Source organism: Chanodichthys erythropterus, chromosome 11 (genome assembly GCF_024489055.1).
Source record: "Chanodichthys erythropterus isolate Z2021 chromosome 11, ASM2448905v1, whole genome shotgun sequence".
Taxonomy (NCBI): domain Eukaryota; kingdom Metazoa; phylum Chordata; class Actinopteri; order Cypriniformes; family Xenocyprididae; genus Chanodichthys; species Chanodichthys erythropterus.
In genome coordinates this window covers 13,606,759-13,621,353 of record NC_090231.1, presented here as the reverse complement: position 1 = coordinate 13,621,353, position 14,595 = coordinate 13,606,759, and the positions used below count along the sequence as shown (strand labels likewise).

General features: G+C 39.2%; 1 protein-coding gene and 2 non-coding genes across 5 annotated transcripts; 2 read left to right on the top strand and 1 right to left on the bottom strand.

Annotated features, from left to right (window-relative positions):
• Positions 1-3,656: 3,656 nt before the first annotated feature.
• Positions 3,657-3,820, top strand: LOC137031391 (U1 spliceosomal RNA). The gene has a single exon (XR_010896532.1). It is a non-coding gene; the product is annotated as a U1 spliceosomal RNA (small nuclear RNA).
• A 688-nt stretch (positions 3,821-4,508) lies between these two features.
• Positions 4,509-4,699, top strand: LOC137031398 (U2 spliceosomal RNA). The gene has a single exon (XR_010896539.1). It is a non-coding gene; the product is annotated as a U2 spliceosomal RNA (small nuclear RNA).
• A 4,004-nt stretch (positions 4,700-8,703) lies between these two features.
• LOC137030483 (uncharacterized) lies at positions 8,704-14,350 on the bottom strand. Of its 3 annotated transcripts, XR_010896416.1 has the most exons (12): positions 14,285-14,350; positions 12,952-13,122; positions 12,717-12,854; positions 12,322-12,601; positions 12,125-12,248; positions 11,833-11,931; positions 11,540-11,695; positions 10,455-10,738; positions 10,018-10,340; positions 9,626-9,768; positions 9,437-9,537; positions 8,704-9,157 (listed from the first exon to the last, which is right to left on the bottom strand). XR_010896416.1 is itself a non-coding variant. In XM_067400823.1 (9 exons), the coding sequence occupies exons 4-9, from the start codon at positions 12,342-12,344 to the stop codon at positions 10,313-10,315; spliced, it is 714 nt and encodes a 237-aa protein (XP_067256924.1). In that variant the 5' UTR covers positions 12,345-12,601; positions 12,717-12,854; positions 12,952-13,122; positions 14,285-14,350; the 3' UTR covers positions 9,910-10,312. The 3 variants fall into 3 exon arrangements, 1 of the variants encoding a protein (XP_067256924.1); XR_010896415.1 differs by having other exon boundaries at positions 9,437-9,768; XM_067400823.1 differs by lacking the exons at positions 8,704-9,157; positions 9,437-9,537; positions 9,626-9,768 and having other exon boundaries at positions 9,910-10,340.
• Positions 14,351-14,595: the final 245 nt, after the last annotated feature.

Sequence of the window (14,595 nt, the reverse complement as noted above, 5' to 3'; positions counted from 1 at the left end):
AAACAAAGCAATGCACTACAATTATGATTTCAAAGTATAGTGTTTTATTTTGTAAACTATATCAAAAAATACAATACTCAAATGTATATAGACTACTCAAATTTCAATACTCCTATATCTCACACTGACTCTCTTTGCACGCTTTACATATATTAAAATTCTGAATGTATATAGGCCCAAGTTTTGTTTTTCATGCGAGAGGACCGACGACGAATTGCACTCTGCAGTTTCAGAAGTGATTTCTAGACCATGCAGGATTCACGCTCAAAATTGCTACCATAACCATAACACGGGACAAAAATATGCAATAATAAAAATAATCATAAATGCAGACTAGAAAAATATTAGAATTTTTGTATCAGTATTTTTGAAATTCTATTCCAATTATTTGTAAAATGACTTAACATCTTAAATGTCTCTACGTGAATCATGCTTCTTGCATGAACAACCAATTTTATTAGATCAGCGCACTAAGCTATGTTGTTGTTTTCTATTCAGTTAATGGATGCTTTGCCAATGCAGTGACTCAAAACACCGCGTTAGTAATCTTATGTTCATTATAAAACTGGCGGGACAGATTAGACTATGGCGGGCAGTGTTGGGCTGTAACTGTAACACAGTTACTTTTGACAGTAACTAATACTGTAACGCATTACTTTTTAAATAAATTAACTCTGTTACCGTTACCATATGGTGCGTTGTACGTTACTTTTTTTAAATTAATTAATTTTGGCTGAAGTGTAGCCTACAGCCTAACCTGTTTACAGCAGTGACACATTGTAGGATTGGTGGATGCCAACCACTGTAAACAGGAAGACGCACTGTGGGCGTGTTTCCCTTTATCCGTAGTCATGGCGAGAGCAAGACGAGTTTCTCAAAGTGGAAATATCATTATTTCACTTTAGTTGAGCATAAAGACAAAAACCTTTTAATAAAATGTAAGCTGTGACTTTCTGGTTTGAAGGTCCTGTATACTGCGATAAACATGTGACATGCTGGATCGAAAATATGTGAAATAAGTTTTTCTAGTCGACTAGTAGTTGTTCATTTAAGCCATTAGTTGACTAATCACATTTATATTAATTTAATTTCTTAAATACTGGAGAGAATAAACTAATAAGCATTTATGTAATATAGGCTATGCACTCAAGCACACGCATAACGCTTGCCATAAAGAACCGGCAAAAGTAATGATTATGAATATGACAAAAAAATAAAGTAATGTTTTCTGAATGTGTCGGCTGCAAAGATGAAGTTGACATTGCTGACTCTCATCATCTCTGCATATACTGGGCGCACCTAGAGAGAAAATGCACCTTTCATTCGGATTACATAATCAGAGTAGACTCTTCATTTTTAATTATTTCATTTTAAAGTAGATATTTCAAGCTTTCTATAGTAACTAAGTTACTAACTCTGTACTATTTGTGAGAAGTATCTAGTAACTATAACTAATAACTTTTTTAAAGTAACGTGCCCAACACTGATGGCGGGTCACCACTGCAATAATATAGGTTGCATACATTTGATATAGACTGCAATAAAGCAGAATAATCCATTTAAAAAGGCTATTATTAACCTGTATGTCCTTTGGCACAGACAGCGTTTTAATCATGTTTATAACTTTTAATAATCAATTCGTGCAGTGTGAACCCACTCCTTTACATAGGCCTAATCATCAGGCGATCTCTTCTCGATTAACTGCTGACGAACTTATAAAGCCGCAAGATGCGTTATATAACAATAGGTGGCAGTAATGCACGATTTTAGTTCGTGATCTGAAGATGCTGTGCTGCTTCATGAATGAGCTTGTCAGAACGCAACACAAAACTGAATGTAGCTTGTAGCTTTTGGTCGCGCTACACCGATACTTGCTGGAAAATGTAGTTAACTATTGGAAAAGCTACACTGTTTTAAAAGTAGCTGAACTACATACAAGCTACTGAAAAATGTAGTTAAACTAGTAGCACAGCTACATGTAGTTAACTACTCCCCAACTCTGCAATTCTGACTACACTTTCGTTATTTTAATCATTTCTTTAATTTTAATTTATTTATTCATCTAATTTAACCATTTGTTGCTTGTGTTTTGAATAGGCCTAGGCCTATATGTTCCCCTGCACTTTAGGCATTTTGCACTTGTGACTTGATTATGACTTTAATTTTTTATTATTATTTTTATTTATTAGAACAGTATTTTTTTTTTTTCTAATTCAATTCTGTAAATTAGTTTGATACACTGATTCATTTGTGCTCCGAAGCTTCCTGAAGCAGTGTTTTTAAATCGGCCATCCCTATATAAGTTATTTTGTTTTGTTTTTTGGTGCACCAAAAATATTCTCGTCGCTTTATAATATTAATATTGAACCACTCTGCTCACATGAACTGATTTAAATTTGTTTTTAGTACCTTTATGGATCTTGAGAGAGGAAATGTCATTGCTCCCTATGGAGGCCTCACGGAGCCATCGGATTTCAACTAAAATATCTTAATTTGTGTTCCGAAGATTAACGATGGACTTATGGGTGTGGAACGGCATGAGGGTGAGTAATTAAAGCTTTAAAGCTTGCTCGCACAGGCAATTTAGCCGATTTAATTTGTTTTGCCAACATGTGAAATGCATATGTATCTGCAGTGTGACCTTTCTGCAGTTATTTATATAGGCCTATTATATATTTTAGAATCCAAAATATTTTTATACATTTTCTTCTATATGTTTGTTTGGTGTTTTGTAGTGGCTATGAATGTTTATCCACATTGCCTTTCATTTCAATTTAAAAAAGATAACGACATAATGTGTGGTTAGTTTTAAAGAGTATGTATTTTTCTTTTCTTTTTAAAAAAATGTTAGTAATCTTATCATAGTAATGATATTATCTATGATTGTTTGGAATGGAATGCCAGCTTTATATTTATAAAATGCTATGTTGTGATGCTGCTTACTATCTTATTCTTATTTTTTAAACTGGATGTGAATCCGTAGTATTATTCAATGATAAAGTTTGTGTACAGTTTGACTTATTAGTCCAGTTTGCCCCTGCTGGTAGATGCTGTAACTACACCGCTTTGAATGCAAAACATTTTTCAATTCATGGCTATTAAAAATGAAACAAAATTGTGACAAAATAAAAAGTTAATAAAACACATTTAATTAAATTACAGTTGGCTTTGTTCATGCAGTGCAATCAGTTCATCAGCACTGTCATGACATTAATAATAAATTACCATACAAGCATATTTAACATCTAATGTCTTGGTTTCACTCTTATACCTTGGCCACTCACTTGTCACTATAGCTACATAATCCTGTATAATGTCCCGGTTAAATTGTCAATGAGCAGACAAACTTAGAGCTTGGAGTGTCTCTTGCCTGATTGGTAGAGTGCAGTCAAATCTTCTTCTGTGATTGGTAGAGAGATCTACTGTTGAGTTTACAGTGAATGTAGACCAATCAGAGGGTCTAATTGTCAACAGTCGGAGTAGACTGGATTTTGTTAAATTGGTCATGTCATTTTACAGTCATACAGAGTTTAGAGTATAGATTGAGGGTTTAGAATAGATCACCATGATGAACCATATGTAGTGAAGTGACTCCTCACCGTCTTTGAGAATGATGTTCCCTCAAGTGTCCCCTCTACAGGGCGTGTGTGGAACTCATACTTACCTGGCAGGGGAGACACCATGATCAAGAAGGTGGTTCACCCAGGGCGAGGCTCAGCCATTGCACTCCGGTTGTGCTGACCCCTGCGAATTCCCCAAATGTGGGAATCTCGACTGCATAATTTCTGGTAGTGGGGGACTGCGTTCGCGCTCTCCCCTGATCTTCTGGTCTAATAGTAGAATTAAAATATGCTCAGTTACTTCATTTATTTGAAGATACTGCATTACTTCAAAATTAATCTTCATTCATTCTTTTTGATTCATGATTTGGTACAGCAGTATCTCTGATAGGGGTGTGATGACAGTTAATTATTCAAATAAACAGATCAAGATAATGAAAACCAAAAATTCAAGAGAATGGGCAGAAAAGTAAATGTTTCTCTGATAAAGGTGTATAAGAGGTTTTATATATTTAATATGGTTACATTTTTTTTAAATGTAGTATGCCCCAAACTTTAGTTATCTTTGTCTCCAATCACATTTAATGTACTTTCATGCCTGTAGTGTGTGTGATGTAGGTCTGTCTGTTGAGTTATTGTGTTTGAACCCCTCCCCCCTCGTAATGTCCCCTCCCCTCTTCTCACCCTTTATCCAATCACAATATCTCAGCTTTCTGCACCCATTTCTTGAACCTTTTTCAAATCTGAGGTGTGAACGACCAGTGCTTGTATAAGGCTTAAAGGGGTCACAAAACTGAAAAACACCTCCACAGGGGGCCCCTTAGTTTAGCAGTGTTAACAATTACATTCTATACAAGAATTGTTTGAGTAAAAAATAAAATAAAAGCTTACCGTCATCAGATTTACTGTCTCCTAGAATGTGGTTGCTACTGTTGACCATTTGTGGGTATCGCTTCTCGGCCTTTTGGCTAAGATCAAGTGTAGTATCTGTTCTTATCAGTTTAATATCTGATACGTGCCCTACCCGGGCACCATATATTAAATTGATTTTTGGAACAGGGAGATGGAATAGGGGCTTGCTCCGTCCACTCCACGCATCGACCCGGTATTGCAGTACTTCCAGGAACGGTGCACACCCCCTAAGGTGGTCAAAAAAAAGATGTTTTTTTTTTTGTTGTTTTTGTTGTTGTTTTTTTTTTGTCATGTGTGGTTGTAGAGTTTTAAAGATTATGTATTTTTCTTATCTTTTTAAAAAAAATTAGTAACCTTATCATAGAAATTATATTAATTAACTATGATTGTATTGAATAGAGTGCTAGTTTAATATTTGTAAAATGCTATTTAGTGATGCTGCCTGTCTTTTTAAAACAGCATGTGAAACATAAAGGCATTATTCAATGATACACTTTTTTGTGAAAAAGCAGTGGGTCAAAGTTTTGCTGATTAGTCCAGTTCAGATTGGAACTGAACTTCGCAGGATGTGGCCCTCCAGCAGTGTTAATTTTGACAGCAAATTTTGATTTAGTTTTAGCCATAGTCTTTTGACTAAAATGTCATTTAGTTTTAGTCATATTTTGTTAGTTGCTGTATTAGTAGTTTTTAATTGTTTTAGTTTTAGTCGACTAAATATCATAGTCTACTAAATTTAGTAGAAATGCTTAAAAGGGATATTTTCGTTGACTGAGAAACCAAAGACTGTTACTGAGTTTTTCAAATGAGCGCATGCGTAAGAACAGCCCCCCTCCTTCACAGCTCACTTCAAATTGTGCACAAGTATTGGAACACGAGTGTTTACCACCGGCATTCGCTGTGTCATGTTGTGGATTCATTATGTCAGACTCACCGCAGGTAACTCATAATCTGCAGTTGTTACTCCTGTCTCCTGACAAAAACATTGCATGCAGCGCCTGCGGAGTGTGGAAAGTTACTGGAGCGCAGCCACTCACGTCTCTCACAAGGAACGTCACGGCAGTGATTGACAAGCCAGAGGGCCAATCCACGCACGTCTCTCACAAGGAACATCACGGCAGTGATTGACAAGCCAGAGGGCCAATCGTTTACGTGATGATCGCGTAAACGATTGGCTGGTGTTTTTAAGGCCTTACCTCGTGCACAGATAATGTATATTAATATTATTACTTTCAGTGCACCTAATAAATAGTCTTTTATCCGTTAGTAAAAACTGTTTCAAGTAATATTACAAAAATGTATAAAACAAAACATCCTCTTTAGCACCTTTAATGCATTATAATTTAACAATTCACAGATCCAATACAATGATACACATCTGATATTCTCCAAACTGTTTGTTCACTTAAGACAACCAGCTGTATTTTACTCTCCAAAGCGGAACGTTTTTGATCAAGTGCAAAAAGACATGAAAGACACAAAGTTTTTTTTTTATTTTCATTAATGTTGTTTAACTGTAATAACCCTTATACTTGCAAATTAATTGAATAATGTGTAATGCTCTTTGTCTTTCCTTCCTGCGACAGAAGATACAGTAGTTTACTCTGAATTAAATAGAAATTAAATTGAATACAGTTTGTGTAAACAAAGTGTAAACAGGAATACTTAACTGTTCCTGTTTTCTTTTCTGGGCTTTGCTTGTGTGCCCAAATATATGCTTGCTGCATGAGGGACAGGTGATAATTTTCCGGAGAGTGTGGGGGTGGTGTAAGTGCTATTAGCATGATAAGTAGAGGGCACAATAAGCTATCCAGACAGTATTGTGTGAATTCTGTGGAATGTGTGAATTCTTTAAAATGTTAAGTGTGATTGGGACATTGAAGATAATCTTTTTCCATTTAATTTCAGGATGCCACCAGCCAGGAAAGACCATATTATCTACAAAGTGTCTAGTGTACAGTCTCGCTCTGGACCAAGGAGATGTCCCTGCAAAGTTAGGGTGTTTTGCCTACGACTGAGACTATACTCAATTCGTGGGTAGTCAGGAGGAGAGAGAGACTGCACTGGAGGCAGCTCTCTTGAGGAGATCGACCAAGTCTTCAATATGGCGGCAGAAGTCATTTTAGTCGACTCCAGGTTGATGAGTCTCTTCTGAAACCGGATAAAATCCTGGACAGTCTTGTTGATTTTTGGTAAAGGAACACCCACTTTGCTCAGAACCGGATCCTCCACTAATATACAATGCTGTATTCTCTCATATGATGGTGTTTTTTTTGTTTTTGTTTTTCGGGCTTCACTGAGTACTGCGAGGTGACCCTGCAAGAAGTTTCACTAGAGTTTACATCAGTCTGTTATGCTGAGTGCTGAGGTCTGAGCTGGTGTGTAACGTCTGGCCATATTGACTCGCTGAATCAAGGGAGCTTCAACAAGAACGACCCTCTTTGTGCAGCAATACAGCATGTTGCCCCAGTGTTACCCCTCTGGTTGAAATGTACAATGATCCCGTTAAGTTAAAATGTTTACATTTGCTTGGCTGCATTTTAACATCAATCAAGACTCAAGAAAATGTTAATATTGCATTTAGGTTAAAAGAAAATGACTCACAAAGGCCAGAGAGTTATGTGGGCTGGGGTGGCAGCCACCCTGTTAAGCTCTGCCTCTGGTCACTCTGGTATGCCGCCTCATCCTCTTCTGTGTCAGGCCGGCCGGGCTTAACCACTTCCTCCACTGGAATGGGTCCGTCCTTTGAGAGGTCACTGAGTTAGAAGGCACCAGATTCACCTGTGCTTTGGCTGAAGAGGTATTCCAAGCCAGAGCAGCAGAGGTTTGGAAATTCTCCCCCACAGTTTCTCCAGCAGCAGGTGTTGAGCCGTTCGATCAGTGAACGGTTCCTGTAATCCTTTACATTGTTTGCCTCTCAAAACAGGTCCTAAAGCTAACATAATCCCCCCAGGTTTCATGAGCGTCATGAGGAGTGTGGTGTACAGATCTTTGCTGTGGAGATGCTCGTCGAAGTGATTCATGAATCTGTTGCCATACCTTCTCCATGGTGTTCCATTCAGTTCAGTCCCACCATACCACATTCTTGTCCACACCACACCTGTGTGTTAATCAGTATGCCAACAGAGGCTAGTGCTACTTATTTAAAGCAAGCGGACACAAATGTTCAGTATACTTGCCTATGTGTGAAGATGGCAGGAAACATGGTGACTTAGTGAGCCTCACTGAGTTGGCACAGGATAATAGGATGCAATGCCAACCAACAACCCACCATGCCACCTTCACTGCTCCTGGCTGCTTTGGTGGACTGTCCACAGCACAAGATCTCTGTCAGCAATGGAATACCTGTTGGATACGTTGCAGATATGACAAACCTGTGATGTCAAAAACCTTAGTAGGCTGTTCACTGTGGAAAACTTGGCACATTATGCTGCATGTGAATGTATTTACATAAAAATTAATCTGTTGCACTGCAACTCTATCAAGAGCCTATATAGTTAAAAATGTCATACCTTGGTGACTTGTAGAGGTACATGTCCTTTCCGTTACCCATGCTTTTGTCACCACGAGGACATCTCAGCGAGTATCTCCATATCCCAACAGGCCGCCAGACAAGGATATGACTCTGAAAGAAGAGATGGCACAGTGCCACTAACATTTCCCAGAGATTCCGGAGGGTAAAACCACATTCCATCTGATTTCATTACCCATCGCCTCTTCATTGCACCAGTGCTGTCATGGTACCCCTGAATGTGGGTGAAGAGCCCTCTCTCTGTCATCCTTTACCCATGAGAGGTCAGCTGGTGAAATTCCAATTAGCATTTTGCCACAGGTGCACCCGACCCTCCAGCTCAACCTTTAAAAATGTCAAAACAGTATAATACATTCTCACTCCAATAACGATCATTCATGTTTGATAACTTTGTTGAGTAATATTCATATTATATGCAAAGAGTCACTCAGAGGTGGTTTTGCAGAAGAATCATGACAGAGACTCCTTGTGCTTAAGCCTGCAAACAGAATTTTTAAATATGTATGTGGATGTCATTGATGTGGCAGAGAACGTCAATACATGGCAGTGGAACATTGCAACCGTAAACGCTGACTCAATCACCTCTAAGAAATGAGTATCATCCAGCCATTAAAGATCATTGATGGAGGAGCTTAACATCTGTGTAACAAACATAAAACACAAGTAATGTACCTAGTTTTTCTTTAATAATGTTTTCTGATATGTATTTTTATTCAAGAGAGAATGATGTAATTTGAATAACATTTATTCAGTTTTATTGTTTTTGTTTATTTTATTTTTTCTTTCAGACAATTTACTATGTTCTTTTCATAAATGTCCTTCTTAAACTTTTTTTGTCTGCACAGTTGTCATATGCATTTCAGGTGTATGCAGCCACCAGCAGACACAGCTGTGCGCCTTCTGGATCAAATCCCTCTGACTACTGCTGAAATCATCTGGCCTGTCCTTCAGCGCAGAATACTGGCTGTAGAGCTCCTGAAAGGTATGGTTCTCAAATCCATTCTGTCCATAGATACACTGGTGGATGTTGGCCTCCAGGAGAACAGATAATTAAGAGAAGCTCTCTGTATGCTCTGCCAGATAGTCCTTTGTCCAGTGATTGTGTAGTTTCTTCCTAGGTTGGTTAGAAAGGTCTGCTAGGGGCTTGTCAACACCACTGCAATTACATAAAATAAGATATACACTGAAAACAACAATAGGCATTTATAAATATAGTAAGAAATAAATTATTTGCCTTCAGCATCTAATTACAATGATTCTTAAATAAAAAAAACTAAATTTTACATGCTTTTATATGCTATACTTACTATGCTTACTAGACTCTCGGCCAATAAGAAGGCCTGATTGCCTACGGTCACTGTAGATATTCAACTTCATGTCATTCTTGTTGTAGGCAAAGACTGCAGCAGAGAGGGCAGACTTGAACAGGACTTACTTTGGGTGGTGATCAATCTGCACGGCCGCATGAAATCGATGAATCCAATGAAAGACGTTGAGCCGTACCAGCATACCCCCGTCTGTCCACTCACTGAAGAGCTGTTCCACAGAATACACGCCATAGACATGACAGCAGCCACAGTCTACATACATGAGTTCAGAAGGTGTCTCACCATCTCTTCTGTACCTCTGCATGAGGCATTCAGCCATCGACCACGTTTTGTCCACTGATTCCTCACTGGTCAGGACATATATGAGGATCTGACCCAGCTCATTTGCCACATTGGTGCACCATTCTGCAGTGCTTTTTCCATCTCCAGAAAGTTAATTCTGATAATGAATACAAAACAAAGAAATTCAAACATTTATAATCTGTTTATTTTCTTCACAGTGTTGACTTATTAGTTTAGTCAGGTATTCTTTTTTTATTATAAGTTATTAATATTTATTAATGATTAAGTTTTTCTATTATGCATAAGTACAGAAATCTTGCTCTGCTGTGAACAATAATCCCTGCTAAATTCATGTGACTATGTTTACAATCAGACATTTTTGCATTAGTAAGACTGTTAAATTCACCTTCTTGATGGAGTCACACTTTAAGACTTTCCCAAAAGTGGACATGATCTGTGTTTGGTAGCCCTCAATGTTTTAAGCTTCAGCAATAAGAAAGGCCTTTTAGTCTTTGCCTAAACATTTAAGAAAACTCTGTTAACTCTGTCTGACTTGTGATCTTCCCAGTTTTTTTGTACTGGCTGAGGAGGGTGGTGAATACGTCTTTCCTTTTGTAGGTCCTCCTTGCGGTGGCTCTCTGGGACCTGTCTCCAAACCTTGGTCATGGTGTTGCCCTCAGTGCAATCCATCATCAGGCGGATCACCTGCTTGTCCACAGCACACCACACCTAAAATTAAAGCACAATCATTGGATGGCTGTGAAACTATATTTAGATATTTTTTTTCTAGTGCAGTCATTTAAAAAAAAAATCTAATTATTGTGAAATTATGCAGAGACTCACCATAGTGTTAACACAGCTCTGTAAGCTGGACTGAGCTGGTCGATGATGCATGCATCCCATGACGGGAAACGACCAGTGGCGTATTCCTCTGACTCCTTGGCAGCCTTTATGCATGCATTACATGCCAGGACCTCAGTCAGCATGGAGTACCAGCCAGATATGCGGCAGATCTGTCTGACCGTATGGGAGTAGCCACAACGGTATAGAATAGCGTTCTGATTGGAACGGGCAGGGCAGTCAGACTTTGGACAGCGCAGACTGTAACGCCACACTCCAACTGATCTCTAGAAAAAAAACAGGGCTGTAGTAAAAGGAGTCTGTTGAGACTTTCCCCTTCCACCACTCCAGGAAATTCAGGAGGATGAAACCACATCCTGTCATCCTTCAGGACTTTCCTCCACCTTGTGTTGCCATACTTGCCTTTATAAGACATTGTCCTCTAGAAGAGTCCCCTCTCTTCATCCTCCTTTAGCCACATGATGTCTGCTTTGGGGAGCCCATTAGGACCGGACTCCCACATTTTGTGCTAGCCTTCAAATGTCAACTGGTAGTGTAACAAAGGCAAAACCTTATATAACAACCACTGAGTACTTATGCCTGGTTTCCACCTAGTGGTACGCAGTTTTTGCCATTTCCATTGTCAGAAGTTGTGAATGGTACCCTAATTCAAAACTGTAACGTCCACTTTTTTGGACCCTTCCATTGGGGTACCTAGCACAGTAGTCCGGTACTAAAGGGTGGAGCTAGACTCACTGCAAAACATTGATTGATTGGTTGACAGAGAATCATCACTTGCACATGCTACAAGGGGAATGACAACACAAGAGGCGCCATATTTTTTAATAAAGTTGAAACGCAATACCATTTGTTCTTGTGACAAATGGCCACATGTCGAGAAGCAAGAACTGCTGTTTGTCCTCCATTGTTGTTTACAGTGTCATTTTCTTCTTTGCACAAGAATGACATTGATCGCTACTTTGGAAACGCATGTCGGATCAGAGTTTACCATTTCGAATCGTAGAGAACTGTACTGTACTGTCCTGTACCGCTCGGTTGAAATGAGATATTAGACTTAAACCGGTTACCTCAGGATGTGCGGTGTCTGCTGCTGTTGCAGTGCCGAGACATGGCTGAAGTGCTGCACCAGTCACATTAGCACTCGCCACACATGCAGCCGTCTTATCAGCATCAGTCACATCAGATGCCCTCCCGTGTTCACCATCAGGAGCTGATACAGGGGCCTTAAAAATGATGTGTATTAGTAAAAATGTTTTTCATTTACCTAAGCATACTTTTGTGTGGCCTCCCCATTTATGCTGCCCCACCAGGAACCAAGGGGATGTAAAAGTTAATTGCAATGCATAAACTATGGACTTACAGCTGACGGTGGAGCAGTAGTGTTTGTGTGGGGCTTCTGTGGAGGATCTGGATGGGCCTCTTTTTCTAGAGACTTTTTTTCTACCTCCTGCATCCCCTGCTGCAAAATGAGGACACAAACAGGTAGGCAAAAGTCAATGTCAAAGCATTTGACAACACTTTCATCCTTAAGTAAGCTTCAGCAATCAACAGCACACACAAGTGTCTTTATGTTGGCTTATTTGGTACATATTATGCAATAATACACGATCGATGTTATATCAATAATTCAAGACATTTATAAATTGATATACCTTGTCTTTTAAAGGAGGATGCTTCCACCAGCAGAATGTCATCCGCCCAACCAGCATCACCTTTGGACCCTGATGAGCAGGAGCTGGCAGCTGCTGCGGGAGGAGCCCCGTCCTGTGGAGGTTTCTGTGAAGTACAGGTGAATTTCAGCCTTGAAGATTGTATTAAGTGTTGCACCATGATTTGTTTCTAAAGGCACCTTAAACTTGGCGGTGACGACATCCTTTTTCATCACCAGGCACTGCCGCACTGCCACCTGCGCCATTTCTCTCTCATGGTCGGTCCCAGCTTGCGGGTCAGCTTGAAGGGTCTTGTACAGGCTGTACCACTGCCACATCTCCAGAATTGTGAATGACCTGAAGCAGCCCTGCCCATAAAAGGCCCTGCCCACATTAATCTTGAGGTGGCAGGAGACCTGTGGAAGCAGGTGCACATACTGCACAAGGAGGTCCTTCACCCAGTCGCCTTGGTTCGCTTTTCTGTCAGGATGACAGCATTCTTTTATGTGGAGATCAAGGAGACTAAAATATCACATAATTAGTTTATGAAAAAACAAATTATGAAAATTGATTCTGTTAAGTGCAACATACTTACTACTTAATGTAGCGTCAATGTCATTCTCCACCAGTCATTTAAAATTTTGCCTGTTGTATTTGCCGAAGTTTAGATATAGCTGGGCAAGGTACTGCACCTCTGATGGTTTTGAGGTAACGGCCCAACATCTCTTTTTGGCTGAAGACAGAAATTGTTATGACTTTAATGATGAGCACAAAAAAATAGGGTGGAAACGCATCAACAGCTCAAGTGCCAAGATATTCCTCACACAGACCTTGCCCACAAGCCGTCCTTTTATCCAGGACCACGTTCTTCTCGAAGCACATGTTACGTGAAGCCAGTGACTTGGCTTCCTTAGATGCCTTAAGAAGGCATTGTTGCCTCCTTTTGTGGCACACTTGTGTCCACAATCTGTAAATTTGGCAACAGTGGGTCCATGTTAAACCTGTAGGAAACAGTCTGTTATAATCATCATCATAATACACACAGAGGGAAAAAATATTCCTACCACGACAAATACAAGAGGTCATGATAAAGTTAGCAGTTATACAGTAGGGGATACCAAAGTGTGGTGAAAATTTGAAATATTTATTGAAAGAAAGAAAGAAAAAGGAACCCCAAAATTAAAAAGAACTTTGATCTGGGGTAAGTGTGCATTACTGACAGGCCTGTCAATGGAGCGGTCATTCAAGGGTAGCTGACGCTTTTCATTCAGACAACTTACAGAAGAGCTATTGCTGTTAAGCTTGTAATCCATCAATAAAAACTAACATATTTCTCTACTTTATAACTTTGTCTCAATATTATAATACATCAGTCTTGCCACAAATGCTGAATGACACATTGTCACAGACAGGGCTGGATTTATTTATTTTTTTGGCCCCCCTGACCGGCTGTTGGTCAGAAACCTCGTACCTAAACTGCTACTTAAGAAAAAAAGAAATGCTGAGCTGGGGTTCTGACCTAAAACCTACTTGTGTTTACTTTGTCAACTGCTCAGGAGACTGACTGACAGGAAAGAGAAGAAATTGTTGAATATTTTTTTTGTTCTTGCCCACAAAATATTCTCATCGCTTTATAACATTAAGGCTAAACCACTGTAATCAAATGGACTTTCAACAATGTCTTTACTACCTTTCTGGGCCTTGAAATTTATGACATTGCTGTGTGTAGGGAGATCAGAAACCTCTCAGATTTCAAAAATATCTTAATTTGGGTTCCAAAGATGAACGAAGGTCTTGCGCGTTCGGAACGACATGAGGGTGAGTAATCAATGCCAGACATTTAATTTTTTTGGTTAACTAACCCTTTAAGACACTACTGTTTGAGCAATGTTGCCGAGCGATGTTGCTTGGGCACTTTCCCATTGAGAATGCGCAACAAATTTATATCTGGATACTTTAGATCGATATTTTTTGCCCATTCTCAATGGGAAAGTGCCCAAGCAACATCTGCAACACTGCTCAAAAAGTTGCCTCGTGTATCATCACCTTAAGACACTCTTCTCCACTTCTCAAATACATAAAGAATTAGTCTTTATATAGTGTTTCTCGAGTAAAAAGAACGCCGAAATTTTACAGAAAAAAAAAAAAAAGTTCCTCATTTACCTTTGGGTTACAGACAAACAGATGATGCAAGCTGCATGCGACGCTTTCACTCGCGATAGAGGCGGGGTGGGGTTATGAAGTTTGACTGACAGTTTTAGAAGCCAATAGAGTTACGAGGTTTAGTCACAAGCCCTTTTAAAACTTATCATTGGTTAAATATTTGCAAAACCCACAGACAAGACGTAAAGGGTGACCAACAGTGGGGGGGACAAATGTCACTGTCTGCCTGACAGTGATATTTTAAATGTATTAATTTATAAAGGAATTATCTTAGAGTCCTAGCATTAGAGCGAAATAATATATTTTGTAAA